This window comes from Antechinus flavipes, chromosome 6 (assembly GCF_016432865.1).
Source record: "Antechinus flavipes isolate AdamAnt ecotype Samford, QLD, Australia chromosome 6, AdamAnt_v2, whole genome shotgun sequence".
Classification (NCBI taxonomy): domain Eukaryota; kingdom Metazoa; phylum Chordata; class Mammalia; order Dasyuromorphia; family Dasyuridae; genus Antechinus; species Antechinus flavipes.
The window spans coordinates 259332501-259353365 of record NC_067403.1 but is presented as its reverse complement, the minus strand read 5'-3'; the positions used below and the strand labels follow the sequence as shown (position 1 = coordinate 259353365).

Here is a 20865-nt window from a genome sequence, read left to right as displayed (position 1 = left end):
CCCGTTCTGTCCACACTATGGCGCGCCCGTGTAAGTGCGCAAAAAGCGAGGCCGTTTTTGGTGGGTTTGCGGCGGGAGAATTCCCTCCGGACTTACTGGCCCGACAACACCGAGGAACCCCCTGAGGCCGGCGGGATCCTGCCCCGCTCATTTTCTTTGCCTTCCTGTGAGTTTTTTCCTATTGTTTCTCAAGTCTTTGTGAGCGAGCAGGGAGATGCGAGTATCAAGGTAGACGGGATTAACGGGCAGGAGGGAACGGTCCCATTTGGGCCGCTGAGTGCTGGGACAGTCATGTAGTGGGTCTTTGGAGCGTGGGGCCCTGGGGTTGGGAGGCCTGTCAGGGGAGGGCAAGGCTGCCCCCCCTTCCACAAACACCCCCCTCTGGGATCCTTCTTAGGAGGCCCCCCAGAGCAGCCTTCCGGGGGGGGGGTGCGCTGGCAGTTGGGCGGCTGAATGGGTAATATCTCTAAATGGCGGGGCTGGCAACCGCCGGCCGTGGAGGGATCCTTGTGTGGACAAAGCTTAGCCTGCACAGCCCCCGGGGCCCTTCCAGCGCGGAGCCACCCATAACCTCGTAATGGGGACGTTCGCTCTGCTGAAAACAGCCATTGACTGAAAACACGGAATGCCTTACACGACCGAAGACAACATTTACCTCCATCTGGAGGCCCGGACTATCAATGGACAGAAGGCAGCTTATGTTGGTCTCGGCCAGAATTTACTGAAGTGAAACCTCTGGCTGGCTCGGGGCAGCCAGCACAAGGAGTCCTGTGTGAGGCGGAGGCCCGGGGAAACTTGGCCGGCGTCTGACCCGTCGGCGTGTCCCTCGGTCCCGGGGAGGAAGGCCCCCGGGACGGCCGGGGACAGAGCGCGGCCGCGGGTGCGCTTTCGTGCGGCTTCTGTGGGGGGGCTCTCGTCGTCTCCGAAGGCTGAGGAGAATGGGGCTCCCCAAAGGGCAGGGGCTGGCCCCCGGCTGGCCCTGCACGGGGCTTCCGCCCTCCATCTGCTCCCAGCGGTGGGGCTCGGGGGGCCGGGGCAGCAGCCCCTCGTGGCCTTGGTTTCCTTCCCGGTAAAACGTTAATTCCCAAGCATCGCACCAAACTCTCCAGTGGTCAGGCTGGCCGACAGCCAAGGGGAGCTCTTACTTTGGGAGCGCGTGAATCCCAGGGCCAGGATCGTCAAGGGACGGGTCATTGGGCACTTCTGAGAAGACCCAGAGCCACTCGGGCCCCTTGGCAGGCTGGGAAAGCTGTGTCCGCCCTGGGCTGGGGTTGTCCATCAGAAACCTTGGGCCTTGGCTGTCCTTGTGACCCTACTGGTCAGCCCCGGGGCCCTCCTGGTCAGTACTGGGGCCCTGCTGGTCAGTCCCAGGGCCCCATTAGTCAGTCCCTTGGGCCCCACTGGTTAGCCCCAGGAACCCGCTGGTCAGCCCCAGGGCCCTGGACACCAGCACTTCTGAGTTGAGTTCCTAAAAGCCCACTTGGGCAGGTGCTCTCCTTCAGGCCTCCCCCTGCCCTTCCTCAGGCCCTGCTCCGTGCCCTGAGCCCAGGCCATCACGGCAGGACGACGCCGAGGGTCCGGGCCCAGCTGGGCCGCTCTCAGCGCTTCGTGGGCTTCATCCCGGCAGCTCTGGACTCTCTCTGGACCCCTGAAGGCGGCTGGGGAGCAGATTCAGGCCAGGAGAACTGCGTGCCCCGGAGATGGGGGCTCCCAACCTCAGGGAGGAGGCGGGGAACCATCTTGGGCCCCTTTGGTTGAGCCCCTTGGTCCCTTGTTTTAGGGTTGGGTCGGGGAGGGTTAGGATGGAGGGGCTGAGCCTGCAGCCTTGGTCCTGGGCTCCATTGGCCATTTCTCTCCCAAGGCTTCTTTTGTGTTTTTCACTTAAAAACCCCATGACTTGCCATTACCGTGTTTTAAAAATGATCACTTTTGGCCCCTGGAGACCGACGCTTTTAGAAGGGGATGGGGGGTCCTCGTTCCCTCGGCCCAGAGTGAGATCCGGGGCTCAGGGTTGCTCCCGATGCCATCAGAGCGGCTCCCCTTTTGATAATGATGTTGCAAAGCGCGCGCCTCCCAGCAGCCCCTGAGGTGGGCTCCGTTTTCTCTGAGGGGGCTCGGGGCAAACATTTATGTGGCTCTTTAAGGGTAATAAGCCACTTTGTGGGGGAGTCCCAAGGTGGCATGGATTTGGTCCCTCTGCAGCAACCGGGGAGAGGATTAGGGGTGACGGGGGCCATGCGGACAGAAGGAGATGGGCCCACCAGCGTCCACCTGGCGAGCGCCCCCCCGGCTGGCTGCTCCCCTGCCCGGGACGTCCCCGGTTTCCCTTTTGGAGTGGGGCCCGGCCTCCTCTCTCCGGGCCTCCCGAAGGCAGCCGCCCTGGCGAGTCCTCGGTGGGCCCTCCTGGCTCCCTTCGGGCCGTGAGCAGGCGTTGGCCCAGCTCGTGGTGAGTGGACTGTGGGAACGGATTAGAGCGTCCGGCTTTGTTCTCCTCCTGGATGAACCCGGGATCAAAGGCATTCCTGGGATGGGAAAACACGGCCTTCTGGGGGACCGGCCCTGACCAGCCCGCGGGGGCAGGGAGGGTCTTAAAGCTCTCCACCGGAGGGGCACGTCCCCAGGCAGCGCCCAGGCCCGGGCTCCAGAAGCAGCCGGTGGATCTGAGGCGCCCGGCCCCACGCGGGGCACATGCCGGACACGGTGCAAGCTGGATATGGTACACACTGGCCTGCTCAAGTCCACACACTCACACACACACTCACACTCATACACAGTCACACACACATATTTACACACTCATACACACACACACTCACACACTCACACTCATACACAGTCACACACATATTTACACACTCATACACACACACTCACATACACACTCACACACTCACACTCATACACAGTCACACACATTCACACACTCATACACACATTCACACACACTCACACTCACATTCACACACACATTCACACACTTATACTCACACACACACTCATACTCACACACACACTCACACACATACACATTCACACATACACTCATACTCACATTCACACACTCAGTCACTCATACTCACACTCACACACGCACACACTCATACTCACATTCACAAACACACATTCACACACTTATACTCACACACACACATTCACACACTCATACTCACATTCACAAACACACACATTCACACACTTATACTCACACACACACTCATACTCACATTCACAAACACACACATTCACACACTTATACTCACACACACATTCACACACTCACACACATACACATACTCACACACACACTCATACTCACATTCACAAACACACACATTCACACACTTATACTCACACACACACATTCACACACTCATACTCACACACACATTCACACACACACACACACTCATACTCACATTCACAAACACACACATTCACACACTTATACTCACACACACACTCATACACACACACTCACACACATACACATTCACACACACACTCATACTCACATTCACACACTCACACACACAGTCACACACTCATACTCACACTCACACACTCACTCACATTCACAAACACACACATTCACACACTTATACTCTCACACACACACATTCACACACTCATACTCACACACACACATTCACACACACACACACACACATACACACATATACTCACAATCACTCACACGCCTCCCCAGACTTTGAGGTCCAAGGCCTGTGGGCGAGCAGGCTGAGGGCAGGAGGGGCCGATGGCAGTTGGGGCCCACGCAGGCTTTCCCTTCCTCCCTGAGGCTGCAGTGTGGGGTGCGCTCCCTGGGCCCAGCTTCTCAGGGATGTGAGAGCCCTGTCTCTGAGCCCAGGGTGGCAGGTGTGGGACGGGGAGCAGGGTGGGTTGTGGGGTCCCGTCCCACTTCTGCCGCCTCCCCCGGGGAGCCCTCCCAGGTGTGGGATGTTCTCCAAAGGATGGAAGGAAAGCATTGCCCAAACATGGCAGCCAGTGAGTGAGATGAGGAAACGAAGGGGGGCCTGTGGGGAGGAGAGGGGAGCTCTGAGCTAGGATTTATACTTCTGTTCATCCGCCCCATGGATAGTTTTGCCTTCCCAAGGACTTTGATCTCACCTCCTCTGACCCCCCCCCAAATTTGCCAGGCCTGGAATTGATTTGTGTCCCCCTGAAATTAACTTGTATCCTCCACAAAAGGACCCCACGTTTCTGGGGAGACCAGGGGAAGTCTCATCGCTCCGCCCCCCATCCCGGAGCCCCGGCAAAGCCCCTCCTGGCCGACCTTCTTCCTCGGGGTCATCGTCTTCATCTTCAGACTCCGTGGTGTCGCTGGTCACCCCTTCTCTCTCTGGGGGAGGGGCCCACTCATCAGCCGGCCGGGGCTTCCCGCCCGATCAGTAAAAACGAGGACACGGTCACTGGGTTTTACAAGGTTTATTTCTAGAATTTAAATTTTTTTTTAACTTTTTTTTCCTTTTTTTCCTTTTTTGCTGGAAACTTGTCTGTTACAGGTCTGTTGGTGAAAATGTGCATTTCAGACCAGGGATGCCAATAAGTACAATATAACGACGTACACGTCTGACTCGCCTGCTCCCTAGAAGATTGTTCTAACTCTGTAAATAACGGGCCATTAGAGCGCCTCGGTGGACACATGAACCCGCCATCAGCCTTTGGCCTCTTAGTACGTACAATATTGAAAGAAACTTACCGGATGCACCACCACTGAGCTTAGCACCGAGCCCCCAGACCCCGCGTCCCTCCCTCCCTCCCCACCCGCGACACAGAGCGTGAGTGTTCCCCAAACGTGGCCAGGATGGATGGATGCGGCCCCAGCCCTCCAGGCGCCACGAGGGAGCTTCACTGCGTTTCTCCTCAAAATAAAAAATAAATGAATTCTAATTTCATTTTGGTTTTAGCAGCATACAGACAAACAGCTAGATTATTCTTCAGCATACAACTCTGTTAGCTGGCTTAATGGTAAAACCTACAGGCTTCTCTTAAATTAGCATTATGCTATAATTAACAACAACAAAAACCTAGTATATAATAAACAGATTAAACACACCAAATACGTAGCGTTTCAGAAGACATCCTACGTCAAGGGCGCGCCCCCCGACAGACAGTCCTAAGAATTAATGCACCTTCCATAGAACGATGTGGCTAATAACAGAGCTTACGACTACTATGATAATGAACCCCAGGTCAGACGAAGAATCCAGCATTCTCCACGCGCGAAAGAGAAGGACTCGCTCTCCGGGGCTGTTTCTTGACTCAATTCTCACAACCCTGCTTGCCCCAGCCCCCGTTCAGGAGAGAGCGCACGCCATGATAGGTTGGCCGATTGGTTGGTCGGTCGGCCGGTTAGTTGGGTGGTTGGTTGATTGGTTGGTCGGCCGGTTAGTTGGGTGGTTGGTTGATTGGTTGGTCGGCCGGTTAGTTGGGTGGTTGGCCGATTGGTTGGGTGGTTGGCCGATTGATTGGCTGATTGGCCGATTGGTCGGCTTGTTGACCGATTGGTTGGCTGGGTGGGTTTGCAGGCCTTTCTGTTTGTAGAAGGAAGGGAGGCTAGGAGTCCAGGACCTGAAAACCCCTGGTTCTAACACGGTTAACTGAAAGCATGAGGTATTGTGAAAGAGGAACCTTTTTTGGGATAGAGCAGTAATCACATTAAGTAAAAAAAAAAAAAAAAAATTGATCACATAAAAAAAAAATCTACAAAAAAAATTGTCAATAATATAATTTTCTATGAGAAAATTAAAAACTTATGACATGGCAGTTAATGACATTGTGTAAAAAAAAATGATCCACAATATATAGCAGCAAAACAACATGACAAAGATACAGAGAGGCAATGCTGGCTGTCTTTTTTTTTTTCCTTTTCCAAACCATGCTGGGAATTCATCCATAGCAGCTCAATAAAAACGGAGTATCCCCCACTCCTACCATTACTTTTACAATCACCCCCTTTAGCGCATGGCAGCTCCCCCCCATGCATCCATCCATCCTTCCATCCCTCCGTCCGCTTCCCCACCACGTCCTCGTCCTTCTCCAAGGTCAGCTTCGTCTCCTTCCGCCCCTCCCTCCATCCATCCCCTCCCTTCACCTACTTACTCCCTAAATAATAACAACATGCGTCGCCCAGATGTGCAAATTTTCGGTCACTACACAAGAGAAGAAAGACGCGGACGCCGGACCCCCCCAGACTCCCGGTGAGCTCCCCAGCTCCAGCGTGTCTTTCTCCCCCGCCAGACAGAGCGCTTGGGGAAAGGAGAAGACCCTCCCCCCTTCCAACTGCTGCATCTCCCTGATCACTTGATTCTTGAAAGGACCGGTCTTTGACAAGCTGTGTTAAAACTGCTACGTCACAGGTAAGCACAAGGTATTGTGGGGATGTGTGTGTGTGTGTGTGTGTGTGTGTGTGTGTGTGTGTGTGTGTGTTCAAACCAAGGGGGAGATTGCATTATTTTACAAATTATACTGGCCTTCTGAATTTTCTCGGCAATAAATATGCTTGATAGCCTTAACTATAAATTATATACTTTAGCCTTTAAAAACCTTCTGTTGTAAAACAGGTAGAGATTATCCTTAAAACTACGCGGTCTAAGGCGAACCTTTAAGGCTCCTAATTTACAAACATCAGTTGGCGTTAAAGATGGGGAAGGGCAGGAGTCCATCCTGGCGCTTTGCAAACCTATTTTCTCTCTCTCTCTCTTCCTCTCTTTCTCTTTCTCTCTCTTTCTTTCTCCTTCTTTCTTTCTTTCTCTCTCTCTCTCTCTCTCTCACCTGAAACTCGACCTTCTCAAACCATCCCAGTCTAGCCAGTGCACTCACTTGGCAGTCCACCTTTGAGCACTCGCCCACTTCCAAACCATTCCATTTAGAAAGTCCCACCCCCTCCGCGCCCCCTCCCCCCAAACCCGGCCACGTGGCTTCCTCTCTCTCCCGGACTGAAAGTGCTTTGGAATGGAATGGTTTCGGAGCACGCCGCAGATTCCGCCCGACGGCCCGAGGAGGAGGCGCCGGTGGAGAAAGGGTGGGTGACGGAGGGACCCGCCGAGTCCCGGGCCTTCCACACACCGTCAGCGTGCGCTAAAAAAATAGAAGATTACAAAAATAGAATATATTATGTCACTACTTTGTCTTTTCTAAAATACAAGTCCTGGATGAGGGTGTGTGTGTGTGTGTGTGTGTGTGTGTGTGTGTGTGTGTGAGACAACTCGGGAATGAAGCCTTCCTCCGCCCAGGAGATCCTGAGACACAAACAAGATGAGCCTGAAATGAAGCGCTGGCGCTGACCCGCTCGCGAGCCGACGAGGAGAACCGAGGGGCTCTGACCGTAAAGTGACTACATGCGTTAGCTGGCGGGGCCAGGGATGCCGGCGCCCCGAGCTCTACAGCTACCAGAAAAAAGCACTAACCCTCTGCTACCTCCGACGAGCCGGTTTCACTTGTTCTGCTCCATGTTGTGGTTTCTGCATTTGGGGGCTTCTTTTGGGGGGTTCACCGTGTAAGGAATCAGATCTGGGACCTCCCCTGGAGACCTTCCTCTCAGGTTAACGCCTAGCTTTACAACATAGTCATAAACACGTTAATATAAAAACTAGTTGATTATTAGAGTATAAAAGCATCTATTTGTGGCGCGAAGCCCCTTCCCCCGGGGCCAGGCGACTCCTTTGCTTCCAAGACAGTTTTTGGGCTGGTTCCTGTAAGTCATGGATGGAGGGGGAGAGAGCGCGACAGAAAGCAGAGGAACAGAGAGAACGGAGGGGCCGTTTCTGTCTACAAGTGTCCAGGAGAAGGGTGTTAATGGTGGGGGCCGGGGCGGGGCGGGGGCTTCTGACGCGGCGGCCTCCTTCCCCAGATGCCTCCGGACTCGGCGGACCCCCCAGCAGGCGGCGGCCCCTCAAATGTTCACGTCCCGGACGTCGGTGGGCGTGTAGGACAGGTCCCCCTCTTCCTCCATGTTCTTGGGTACCGAGGATGAGCTGTGCTGCTGGGCCTGGCGCAGGCTGGACTCCAGGAGGGCTTCGATCTGCTCCTGGCAGGCTCGTAAGCAATCCTGTGGGGGAGGGGGAGAAAAGGCGGCCTTGAGGACCCGGCCGGCCGCCCTTCCTGCCAGGGCACAGAGGTCCGGCTCCCGTCCTGCTCCCCCGCGGCCGTGAGCCTAGGCCCCTGTAAATGGCACCCGCTGCCCCGACGGCCAAGGAGGGGCGAGGGCGGCTCACTGTATGCTGGGAGGAGGCTCACTCTGATCCGCCAGGGCTGTCCCCAGTCGGTGTTAGATGCTTGCCTCCTGGGGGGGGGAGGGATGTGAATCGAGCCTCCCCCCAGGGAGGGGCTGCAGCCGTCAGCATTATTCCCGCCTCCCAACAGAAGCTCAGGAGCTCGGCCCAGGCTTGGGGAGCATCTGTCTGACTCCAGTTCTCCCTGTGGCACTCACGGGCCTCTGGCACTTCCCAGCTAGAGCCGAGAGCCGGCACACAGTAGGGGCTTAATAGAGAATTGGCTGATTACCGCAGGTAGACACAAGAGTTGCTATTTTTTACAGATGAGGAAACTGAAGCTCGCTTGCCTTTGGTGGCCACCCCGCTAGTGGGCCGCACCGTGTGCCCAAGTCCAGGAGCCACCCCTGGCTTGGAGCCTCTCTTCCCCCCACACGACCCCCAGCTGTGACGGGGCTCCCGAGGTAGCTCCTACTCTAACTTCGGCCCCAAGCTGCCCCAAGGCCAGCGCAGCCTCCTGGGAGAGAGGCGTGGCTGAGGCTGAAGGCCCATGAGCCCCTCTGGTGCGGGGGAGAGGGTGCTCAGCCCCCAGTGCTCCACCTCTGACCTCTCCTAGCCCCGGGACACGTTAGCGAGCAGGGTCCACCCAGCCCGGCCCAGCCCAGACCGGCTCCCTGCTCTGCCTGCCCACCTGCCAGCCTGTGTATCTGCCTGCCAGCCTGCATGTCCGCCCGTCTGCCCACCGGTCTGTCCGCCTGCCAGCCTGCGTGTCCGCCCGCCTCCTGACTGACGCTCCCACATCTGGGGAATCTCTCCCAAGGTTGGGCCCTGCTCTATCCTGGGACCCTGCAGACTCCTAGGCCCTGCCCAAGGCCCCGAGGGTGCCGGCAGGGGCTCCTTAGCCCAGACTCTCAGGGCAGGCTCGGCGGCTTCCTCAGGGACACGGCCTGGGACCTGGGGACCCAGAGCCGTGACTAGCTGGGTGGCCCTGGGCAAGCCTGCCTCAGTTTCCTCATCTGTAAAGTAGGCCCCATGGAGGGCGAGTGAGCTGCAGGCGGCTGCTGGGCTGCTTTTTCGTTACTCATTTGTCCAGAGCCGGGGATCAGCAGGGATCTCATGAGCTCAGCAAGGCCCGGATTCAGATCCTGCCTCTGCCTCGTGCCAGCTGGGGGGCTCCCCTCACCTCACTGTGTTCTTCTTTAAAATGGGGAATCATCATTCTGTGGGCAAGGGCCGGGCCCAGCCCCGCTGCGCACTTCCCCTCCCCCCACCTCACCCCGTGGTCCCGCCCCCGGCTTTTTGGGGGACCTGGTTGGGGAGGAGCCTGTGAAGCCGCCAGGGTAAGGCTCAGTTAAGGAAGGGTGAGAAGTGTTCTTGGGCTCCAGGAAGAGGGGGGGGCCCCATCGTGGAGGTTCTCTGAGGGTTGGGGGATGGGTCACAGCACCGGTCCCTCCCGGGTGGGGGCCAGATGCCCCCCCAACACTCCCAAACCCGAGGCCCTGTGGGTGGTTTCCTCTGGGCACAACCTCAGACCCGGGAGTTCAGACCATTTGCGTCTGGGAAGCGGATTCCTATGGGGAAACTGAGGGCCAGACCTGGGGAAGCGGGGGTGGGGCTGGCGTCCTATAGAATCCACACTATCAATCATCACCTGACACAGTGGGCGGCCCCGGGGGTCTCTCAGCACCGAGCCCCCCCAGCCCCGCTTCTGAGTGGGGGCGACTCGTGGCCTTGCGGCCGTGCCCTGACCCTGCCGGGCGGTGCCGGGTGCGAGTCGCAAGGACCGCTGGCCCTGCTGAACCCCTCCGAGTCACCACGACTGGGGGCACTGAGCCTTCGAGGGACCGTTCTCTCTCGGTACTCCCCGTCCACAGGCTGAAATCTGGACAAGCCGAGATGAGGAGGGTCCCACCAGGGGGAACACACAACCCTGCCTGGGGCCCGAGTCCTGGCCCTGCCCCGACTCCCCGCCTGCCTCGGGGCTCCCCCGTGCCTCCAGGGCCTGGTCTACCCTGCCCCGACTCCCCGCCTGGCTCCTCTGTAAAAGGGGGTGACGGAGCCCAGACGTCCTCCTCGGATCGCGGCTCAGACCATAAAACTCAGCCCAGCGTTCTCGCCCCAGGGACGCCTGAGCGTCCCGGCCCGTGGCCTCGGTCCAGAGCAGAGTGCCCGGCACACAGTCGGCACTTAATAAATGCTCCCCTCCTTTCCTGGCTTGGTTTTCTCTCGGATGGGACGGCCCTTCCAGCTGCGACCAGACCCCGGCCCGTGTCTGTGACGGCGGCCAAATCCCGGGCCTCGGTTTCCCCCTTTTGACAGTCTGGCGCGTGGCACGTGACTTACCGGGTCGCACTTAATGACTTGAGACAGGAATCTGGTGAGACGCTGATAGGTGAGGAAGGAGTTGGTGCTTCCCAGGTGCAGGCCCTGGACGGCGGCCACCACGCTCCCCGCCGCGATCATGGAGGGAGGGTTGGAAATGAATTTCACGTCTGGAATGAAACGGGACAGATTTTCAGGGGGCGCTGGCTGAGCTCCAGAAACCCGTGGTCTCAGAGGTCACCCCCGACCCGATCCCCACCCCCGCTTGGCCCGGCAGCTGTGGGGGCCGGATCCCCAGCTCCTAGTGGGCCAGGAGAGCTGCCCCTGACCCGGAAACAAAGGTCAGTCCAGGCAGCAAGAGAGCCCAGGGATGTAGTTGGAAATACAGAAATGCCCCCTCCCCCAAACAAAACAAAACAAAACAACCTCCCTTGGAGGAGGGGGTGAAAAACCCAAGAAACAAACGGTAACGAGATAATGCGCATTCAAATGAAGGCTTCTCTTCCCATTCACTGCGCCATCCACCCTGGCAACAGAGCCCGGGGATGTGGCAAAGCCCAAGTGCCGGGGTCCCGGCGAGGGCAGACAGACCCCATGCTGACGGGAGCCCGGCCTGAGGCCCAGCACGGCGGTCTGCCCGGCTGCTCTGCTTGGGCCCATCCCCTCCCCCCAGGAGCGGCTCCGGGGGACCCCCATTCCCCCGAGGGAGCCCCCAAGCCAGCGGCAAAGCTCCAGAGAGAACTGTGTCTAGAGCTCGCGCACCCACCGCCAGGAAATGGAATCAAAAATATCTGCTGCTCGGAGAATAAGGGGGGAAATGCGCCCGGATCCGGACGGTGACCCCGAGGACCCGGATCTGGACAGCGACCCCAAGGACCCAGATTCGGACGGCGACCCCGAGGACCCGGATCCGGATGGCGACCCCGAGGACCCAGATCTAGACAGCGACCCCCAGGACCCAGACTGTTTTCCAAAGCAAATGTTAAGGCAGGCTCGAGTAATTTTCCTCGTTTCAGGTTTGCCAGAAACTGGGAAGGAAGAGCACTCCCCCAGGCTGGGGAGTGGGGCCCACGGGAGGGGCGGGTTCCCGGGCTGAGTGAGGGAACTAGTTCCCAAGCTCCCCTAAGGCAGAGCCCTTGGAGGGGCCTCGGCCCTACCCCCTGCTTTGTCCAGAGGAGAAACCCGAGGCCCACAGAGCTAGCGAGGAAGGGGAAGGGATGTCCCCCCGCCCCCCAGGATGCCCTGGTTCGCTCCTGCAAGGAAGGGGGATGCTCACGGCCCACCCCGCGGGAGCAGGTGAGAGCCTCCAGGAGGATGGCTGTCATTCAGCTTCCCAGCCCCCTCCCCCCTCAGGACCCGGGGCCGTCCGACGCTCCATCCGTGGGGATCGGGTTGTCGGAGGAGCCCCCCCGGCCCCAGCTCTTTCTGAGACTCGGTTTCCCCCTCCCGGGCCGGGAGTCCGGCGGCTCAGGGCGGCGTCTCCCGCCCGGCCCCGCTCTCCCTCGTCCTCCACCGGGAGGCCCCGAATTTCCGCATATTAATCAGGGGGCCCCTCGGGTCTGTAATTGGATGCCCCCGAGAGCAGAGTGTGGCATCATTGTCAGCCCCCATCGCCTCATCTCGCGCCGCTCAGCGCCCACAAACAAGGGGAACTCGGCGAGATGAATGAGACCTGACAGTGGCACAAAGGCCCGGGGGCCCCCGGCAATTGAAGCCCACGGCCCCGGTAGCCTCTCGGAGACTTCATCCAAAAAGAATAAACAACTTCAGCGTTGTTAAAGAGGGAGAGGGGGGCACGGCGAGGGGGCCCAGAAGAATGCCAGCCACCCTGAAGGGAGGACAAAGCGCCTCGAGCGCGGGGAGGACTTGAAAAAAACTGTCCACCGGGGCCACTCGCCCCTCTCCCTTGTAAATGGGAGCAATCGCATCCAGGCTGAGAGCCGGCCATGAATGAAAACCCTTTCATGGAGGCCAATCAGAGCCGCTCCCATAAATCACGGGGGCACCGGGCGGTGGGGCTCGCTGGTCCCGGACCCGGGCCTAGATGGCGAGCGCCCCGGCCTGGCGGCCCTCAAAAGCGTCTTTCTGCCCGGGAGGCGGCCCTTCCACAGTTAGAGAAGGAGCGGTACCGTGGGCCGGTCCAGTTAGAGAAGGAGCGGTACCTCAACCCAGTTAGAGAAGGAGCGGTACCCCGGGCCGGCCCAGTTAGAGAAGGAGCGGTACCCCGGGCCGGCCCGGTTAGAGAAGGAGCGGTACCGCGGGCCGGCCCGGTTAGAGAAGGAGCGGTACCCCGGGCCGGCCCGGTTAGAGAAGGAGCGGTACCGCGGGCCGGCCCGGTTAGAGAAGGAGCGGTACCCCGGGCCGGCCCGGTTAGAGAAGGAGCGGTACCGCGGGCCGGCCCGGTTAGAGAAGGAGCGGTACCGCGGGCCGGCCCGGTTAGAGAAGGAGCGGTACCGCGGGCCGGCCCGGTTAGAGAAGGAGCGGTACCCCAGCCCGGCCCGGTATTTGTGGCTTTTCATTGTTCCCCGGGAGAGGCCCTTCTGGGCGGGGGCCGGGCAGCCCCCATTTCTTTTCAGTCGTCCCTGCCCAGCCTGCCCCTGCCAAGGTCCATTCATTAAACTCAATTATGTGATAACTTCAAACGCCTCTGTTAAGTTTCCCCTGAACCTACCGCAGCACAAAGAAAACTTGGGTAGCTACATTTCCCCAAAGTGCCCAGATGGCACACGGGCACCCGAGTGCCCCAGGAGGTGCCCGGCGGAGAGGGCCAGAGAACTCAAAATTCCACAGCGCCCCTCCCCCCCAGTGAGCTCCTTCCTGCCTGGGGGCGGCCGCGGCCCCCTCCTCAGTAAGCCAGAATGCCTCAATCTCCCTTCCCTCCTCCCAACCCTGAGAGTCCCGAGCCGCCCCCAGCCCACCAGGCTCCTGGGGCCACTTGGACGGAAGGAAGCAGGCGCCCTTCCCCCGAGAAGGAGTAGGAGGAGGAGGAGGAGGAGGAAGGGAGCCGGCCAAAGTACTGAAGTCTCCGAGCTGTCCAACCTTTGAACTCTGCCTCCTCCCCCTTCCCCATCCCCACCTCCCCAGGCAGGTAACAGGCCCTGCTCCCGGCTTGGGGGAGCCGCCAACCGCTTCCTGAAGGAGTGTGGGCCGGAGGGGGAGGAGGGAGCAGCTGCCACCAGAGTCCTTCTCCTCAGTGAACTCTCGGGAGCCTCTGAACACTTTCCCAGCACCTTAAAGGGCCTGGCCCCAGCTTCCAAAGGTCCCGCCTGAGGTGGCGGAAGCCACGGAGCCCACGGGGCGGGGGAGGGGCTCCCTGACAGCTCAGGGGGGCGCCCAGTCACTCCGCGGGAAGCTGAGGGATCCGGCCAAGGAGTCGGCTGGCACTCACTGGGCCTAAACCTCGGGGAGCTTCCAAGGGCCCCTAGCAGAACCGGAGACCTTGCTATGGCTCCCCTAAGTGGACAGTCAGCCGGAAACGCCAAGATCTGAGCATGAGTAGAAAAGGTGGGGGGAGAGAGACAGACCGATAGACAGACACAGAGAGATGGAGACAGAGAGACAGACAGAGACACAGACAGACAGAGATGGACAGAAACAGAGACAGAGACAGAGAGATGGACAGAGACAGAGAGAGACACAGACAGACAGAGAGACAGACAGACACAGAGAAAGACACAGATAGACAGATAGACAGAGATGGACAGAAACAGAGACAGAGACAGAGAGATGGACAGAGAGAGAGACACACACACAGACAGACAGACAGAGAGACGGACAGAAACAGAGAGAGATAGAGACAGAGAGATGGAGATAGAGACAGAGACAGACAGAGAGAGACACAGATAGACAGATAGAGATGAACAGAAACAGAGACAGACAGAGAGATGGACAGAAACAGAGAGACAGAGACAGAGAGATGGAGACAGAGAGACAGACAGACACAGAGAGACACAGATAGACAGATAGACAGAGATGGACAGAAACAGAGAGAGACAGAGACAAAGAGAGACACACAGACAGACAGACAGAGAGATGGACAGAAACAGAGAGACGGACAGAGACAAGAGACACAGAGGCAGGGAGAGTGCACGTGTCCCTGAGAAAGAACAGTGGCCTTCCGCACCAGGGCGGGCTCAGATCCTAGACTTGGAGCCGAGCTCCAGCCTCCGGACAGCAGACTTGTGAGCACGGGCAAGGCCTCTCCGGGACATCTGTCCAATGGAGACCAGGATGCCCGGGGCTCCCGCCCTCCCAGGGCTGCCGCTCGGTGTCCAGTGACATCATGTCTGGCTCGGGCTTTGCAAATTGTAAAGTAATCTAACAAATGTCGGCCGGGCCGGGGCTGCTGCTTACTATTTATTACTACGCTTGTGATTGTGATTGTTGTCATTATTATTCATTGGGGGGGGGGGGGAGAATCTCCTCGGCCGGATAGTCTTACTTCGGGCCCTGGAGGCGCGGGGGAACAGCCTTCCGGTGCCCCCGGGCCAGCGACCCGGCCTGGCGCGGGTGGGCGGCGGGGGAGCGGCCGAGCCAGCTCCTTTGGAGCGCAGGCTCCGGGGGCAGCTGCCGATTCTCAGGCGCCGTGACCAGAGGCAGCCACCGCCAAACGGGCAGGGTGGCAGAGGGGGGAAGAGAAGGGAGGCCGGGCTGGGCAGCCGGGCGGGATCCAGGCGCCCCTCCCTCCCGCCCAGGCCCACGCCGTGCCCTTGGCCCGGACCTCAGCGTCTGCTAGCGCTCCGCTGGCCGCCCCCGCACATGGCCCATCGGCCGGGGGCACGTGGTGCGCGCCGGAGAGCTGGGGCTGGGGCTCCCCTCCCTTCCAGCCCCTCCTGGCGGCGGGCCCAGCTCAGGGAGAGGCCAGGGGAGGGGTGGGGGCCTGGCTTGGCAGCCTCATTAGGGATGCAGGGAAGAGGGTGGAGGCAGGAGGAGGGGGCGGAGCTTGGCCCCGAGATAGCCGCCCTCCTCCCCCTCCGCAAGCTGACACAATGAAAGGGGGGGCTGCAGCCCCCCGCCCCCACCCCCGACAAACAGTAACCCTACCAATCACACGGAAAAGAAAAAACAAACTTCCTGTTCCCTGCCTTCAGATCACTGGAAATGCCCCGAGAGCGCGGCCAGCGCGGGCAGAGGAGAGTGCCCAGCAGGGGGCCCGGCGGCTCGGCGGCCGCAGCGGGGGCGCCGGGGCCTGCCTACCTGTAGCACAGAGGGCCACGAAGGTCTGCGCGTGCTTGCGGATGATCTGCTTGTTCTCCTCCAGCACCGGCATCTTGGACAGAAAGTGTTCGATGAAGTCGTGGGGAGTCATGGCAGCCAAGTGCCACTTGAGCTTGTTCACCAGGAGCAGCTCCATGTGCTGGAAGGAGAAGGGGCGGGCAGTGCAGGGAAGGGGGGGGGAGATGCCCCCTCTGCCCCAGGTGTCTCCTGGCCGAGGGGGGAAGGGAGGCCCCTCCCCCACAGAAAGGCAGGGGGCTTCCCAGGGAAGGATGACCAGCGGTCACTACGGGGGTGGGGGTGGGGGGCCGTTTCCAGGAGCTCAGACAAAAGGACCTCCCACCATCTGGAAGGAGAGGGGCCAGGCTCAGGAGCCCGTGGCCGCCAGCGCGCGGGGATGCCGCTAGAGGGCAGGCGCTGCCCATTTTGGGGCCACGTTAACTTGGTATAAACGTGGTGGCTGGAGGAGGGGAGGGGAAGGGGGGCGAGGCAGGGGCGCATCTCGGGGGAGGGCAGGGACAGGGCTGGAAGTAGGCAAAAGGGCTCGGGCTGTCTCCCTGCCCCAGCCGGGCACTGTGCTTGGCCACGGCTCCCGGACCCTAACCCCAGCCCCCCCCCGCCCCGCAAAGCCTCCCCCCGCCTGGCACGGGCTGCTCGCCCTTCTGGGGGCTGACTGGCCGCCGCGGTGTGCAGAGCGTGCCCCGGCAGGCGGGCAGCAGCGGGCAGCCCGGCCGCCTCCTCCCCCCGGGAAGCTGGGCCCCCGCGGGCATCCTTACCAGCAGCTCCTCGGGCCGCACCGAGTGGTCGGTGTAGATGCACAGCTTCTCGGCCGTCAGGGGGATGGTCTCCTTCATCTTGGACGCCACGAACATGCAGGTGGCCCCCAGCAGCTGCAGCCGGCTCTTCTTCAGCGGCTCCAGGGACAGGAACCGGTCCAGATAGTTCATAGCCAGGGGGAAAACTTCCTCTTCGCATTTCTGCTCCTCGCACACCTGGGGGCGGGAGGGGGGGGATGGAGGCAGTTCGTCCGAGACCCCCAATCCTGCCCGCCCCCCCAGAGAAGAGCGCTTGGGATCCCCGAGACACCCTCCCCGCGCGGCGGGGCCGGAGGGGCCCCGGCCGAACGGGCGGTGGAAGGTGCAGAAAGGCCAACCAAGGCAAAGTCGCCCCCCCAATCCCAACACCCCCCCCAAACAAAAGCGAGGCCCGAGAAACTGAAAGGAAAAGTGGCCGACCGGAGGGCAAGGGAGCGGGAGGAGGAGTGGGGGGGGGCGCGGGTGGGGCGGGATGGGGGACCCTCCGGAGCTCGTTCCCCTGCCCCCCGGGGGGGACCCTGGGCCAGACTGCCCGAGGGGGGGGCGGCCGGCCCGGCGGCCCCGAGGCCAGCGGCCGTGGCCCGAGACACAAAGGTGGCGGCGTCCCCACGCAGGCGGCGCGGCGGCCGCATTTCCCCAGACGTCATCTTTTCAAAAAATATTTAAAAATATTTAAAAAATTGCCCGGTGCGTACAAAACCCCTGACAATGAGCCCCGGGCGAAGCGTGAGCAGATCCCGGTCCCAGGGACCGTCTAGGGTCTGCGGGGGGCGCGCAGGGAGCCCCGAAAAGGGACGCCCCCCCCGTGCCCGCAGCGCGCGCTGCCGCCCGCCTCTCTGCCAGCCGGGACAGCGGCCGCGCCTTCGGAAATTAATTAAAAATACTCCGAGGCTCGGGGGGCGCCGGCCGAGCGTCTGACAATGGGGTCCGGGGTCCCCAGAGTCCGCCCGCGCTTATTCCGAGCCCCCCCCGGGGGGCCCGGCGCGCTCCGGCCCCGGGGCCCCGAGACCTGGCCCAGCGCGGCTGGCCGCGGCCGAGAGGCCAGAGCCCCCCCCACTCCCAGGCAGCCAGCCGAGGACGGAGCCCCGGGAGTTGCCGGCCCGGGTAGCCCTCCGCGCCCCCTCCCCGCGCGCCCCCTCCTCATTATTAATAAACACTTCTGTTTTGCTATAAACGCGCAAGATGGCGCGGAATACTGGCACGGGCAGCCCCTGCATACGTGTCCTTGGATATTAATTTAAAATAAAATTCCCCCCGGCGCCCTCCCCGGCCGTCCCCGGGGGCCGCGGGCCGCGGGCCGCGGGCGTCCCTCCCGAGCGCGGCCCTGCCGGGCTGCCGCTCGCCTCCCTTCCTTCCCACGGCCCCGCGGGGCGGGGGGCGCGCGCCGGACTCCCACCAACCTCGAGCATCCAGGTGGCCACGATCTTGCGCATGTAGGGGAGGATGTCCTTCTGCACGCACTTGAAGTACGACACGGACGGCGAGCACGTCTCCTCGGCTTTGAGCATGGTCTGCAGCGCCCGGTCATTGAGGAGGTTGGCATCGAGGTACGCCCGGCGAATGGTCTCCACCTCGCAGCACAGCAGCTGGTGCTCCATGGCCGGCGGGCAGGCTGCTCCCGGGGCTCGGACGGACAGACGGCCGGCTGGCTGGACGGCGGGAGCCGGCTGCTGCTGGGCGCCTCGCGGGGCGCGGCGCGGGGGCTCCGGGCCGAGCCGGCGGGCGCGCCTCTCGGGGCCCGCCTGGCGGAGCGGAGCGCGGGGCTCGGACGCTGCGGGTGCCGCCGCCGCCGCCGCCGCCGCCGCCACCGCCGCCGCTGCTACTGCTGCTCCAGCCTCTGGAGGCTCCACGACTTTGCAGCTAGCCCGACTCCCCTCCTGTAAGTCCCAGTGACGTGACTGTTGTCGAGCGGAGATCAAAGCCCGGCAGAGAATGAGAAAGGGAGAGAGGGAAGCGGGGGGAGGGCCGGGGGCGGGGGGGAGGCGAGGCGAGGGGGGCCGAGGGGCCGAGCCTTAAAGCCATCCATCCCCTCGCCTGCGCCAGCCGAGCTCCCACAGAAGCCGGGCTCGAATAGAAATGCTAATCACTCCGGGACCAGCTTTCTCTGGGGGAAGTGCAGAGAGGGGTGCGGGGAGTCCGGGGAGGGGGGTCCCCCGCGCTTTGTAAAGGGCAGCTCCGGGTCCCGAGGCGTGGGACAGAGCCTGGTGGAGGCCGGGCCACCCGCAGCCAGACGGCCGGGCAGACACGTGAACTCTTAGGGAGCAGGGGCCCCCACGAGCTCGCCGAGCAGCAGAGGGGCTAAAGGGGAGCCGGAGGGGGGCGGGGGCCGAGGCCCTCCCCCCTCCCTCGGTTAAAAAAATCACTTTGCTTCTCTGTTCTCAACACTCGGGAAGCCTCTTAGAACGCCCGCCCGCATGTCGACATGCATGGGCACAAAAGGCCAGCATCCCCCGGCAGGCAGCGTTGCAGCCCACGCTGCCCGGATGGGACCCCCGGCTCTCGGGGGGGAGAACATACAGTTTCCCGAAGAAGCCCGAAGAAAGGGCCACCAACGGTGCGGGACGACAAAATGGTGGTCAGCTCTCCCTGCAGCCTGTCCTAGAGGAAGAGCTCCTCCAGGGGAGGGTGAGAGGGAGGGAACTCCAGACCAGCCACCTTTCCCCCGGCCTCCTTCCACCTAGCTTCCCTGCCCACTCTGGGGAGTTCGGGAACGAATCTGGGAATCCACAGGCAGGCAGGCCGCGAAAGCAAAGGAAGCAGGAAGGAGACCGAGAGAGAAGAAAGGGGAAAGGGAGAGGGCGGATAAATGAAAGAGAAAAGGAGACAAGGAAAAGAGATGAAAAGCGAAAATAAAAGAGAAAAAGGAATAAAAGAGGAGGATGGCTGGCCCCCCTCTGTCAAGTGCGGTGGGGGTCGGGGGCGGTTCCGTAGCAAATTTAGCCGGGGCACAATCTTGGGGGGACGCTGAGGGGTTTCAAATGCAGTAGACAAGAAAATGGCAAAACGTGTTCAGCTCATTCCTGGCTTACTCCATGTGCCCGACACACTGCAGGCGCCTAATAAGTGCGTGTTTCCTTCCTCCCTCTGGTGACTACAAGCGCTCGTGCTTTCTCCAGCCCAGGTCACCTAGACACCTATCGTCCTGGACCCCGTTTGTCAGCTCCCTCGAGATCGTATTAATCTCACTGATCGCGGAGGGGATTGAGGGGCTGAGGGGGGAGGGGTCCGAGAGTCGGTGGGCTTGGAGAGCCTCGAGGGCTTTTGGGGGGCCCCGGGCGGGAGGAACGCGCCGCGCAGCCTCGAGCACGGGTGGGCTGCGAATGCGGCTGTGTGGGAGGAGGCTACAGCCCGGCCGCGTGGAGCCGGCCACCCCGCGCCGCCCACGCCGGGCCCGGGGCCCGACGTCAGCGCCGCGGCTTTCATTCATAAAATAGCGAACGTGCGGGGCCCGGGGCCGGCTGCCACGGGCTCCGGAGCCTCGCCGCGCCCGTGGGCGCCCCCGGAGTTAGCCCCCGGCCACCCAACGGGCTCCCAGGCCGATTCCTGGAGGGAGCTTCCCCCCAGGCTGGCTGGAAACCCCAGAGGAAGCTGGAATTAGCATCAGCCAATGGGAGGCGAGATGTGTTACCAGGCGGATCAGGCAGATCTCAACGAGGAACTGAGAGGCTGCATGGCCGGGGCCCAGGGACCGGCGCTAAAGTGCACGGCGCGCAGAAAAACGTGGAGGCTCAGGTCCGCGAGGCAGATCCGGCCCGGGGCCGTCTAGGAACCGGACTAGGTGGCCCGGTGCGGCCCTCCTGACCCGGAGAGAGAGAAGCCCGGGAGGGGGGGAGAGGAGAGGGGTGTGTGGAGCGGGAGGCCGAATGCACCCAGCGTGCACCCCCGAGGGCACGTGGGGCTGGACTCAGGATTCCGGGGGACTTGGGGGGGGTGAATTGCAGAGACCCCAAATATAGAAAATCTGAATAACTTTATTTTCTGCATTTCATTTTGCGCCGGCCTCTTCAGTCTCCATCCGACGGGGATGAGCTCCCTTAAGTGTGCTGCTCAAGGGACTGGGGAGGGGGGGGGTGTTAGAGGGTCCTGGAGACAAAGAACGTTGGACCCCAGCCTGGAGGGGGAACCCCGTTTGCGTTTCCTTAACAGAAAGGTGCAACAGAGGCGTCATAAAGACAATCTTCCCCATCTGCCCCCCCACCCCCTTCTGACTCTACAACGAATCTTTTCCGACTCGTAGGTGTGCGACATGGCCCCAGTGGAAGGGAGCAGGGAAGCGCGGG

General features: G+C 61.1%; 1 protein-coding gene across 1 annotated transcript; it reads right to left on the bottom strand.

Annotated features, from left to right (window-relative positions):
• Window positions 1-4431: 4431 nt before the first annotated feature.
• Window positions 4432-18278, bottom strand: CCND1 (cyclin D1). The gene is made up of 5 exons (XM_051964219.1): window positions 17986-18278; window positions 16547-16762; window positions 15753-15912; window positions 10578-10726; window positions 4432-8071 (listed from the first exon to the last, which is right to left on the bottom strand). Exons 1-5 carry the CDS (start codon window positions 18181-18183, stop codon window positions 7916-7918), a joined length of 879 nt encoding a protein of 292 aa, XP_051820179.1. The 5' UTR covers window positions 18184-18278; the 3' UTR covers window positions 4432-7915.
• Between the last annotated feature and the right edge of the window lie 2587 nt (window positions 18279-20865).

What these genes read in the sequence shown, in the direction of transcription:
- CCND1 (XM_051964219.1), bottom strand. Translation starts at nt 18,183, where the DNA reads ATGGAGCACCAGCTGCTGTGCTGCGAGGTGGAGACCATTCGCCGGGCG. An exon ending in TGCGGCCCGAGGAGCTGCTG is followed by an intron (nt 15,913 to 16,546) that starts GTAAGGATGCCC and finishes TTCTCCTTCCAG; the next exon opens with CACATGGAGCTGCTCCTGGT. An exon ending in AAGTCATTAAGTGCGACCCG is followed by an intron (nt 8,072 to 10,577) that starts GTAAGTCACGTG and finishes CCTCCCCCACAG; the next exon opens with GATTGCTTACGAGCCTGCCA.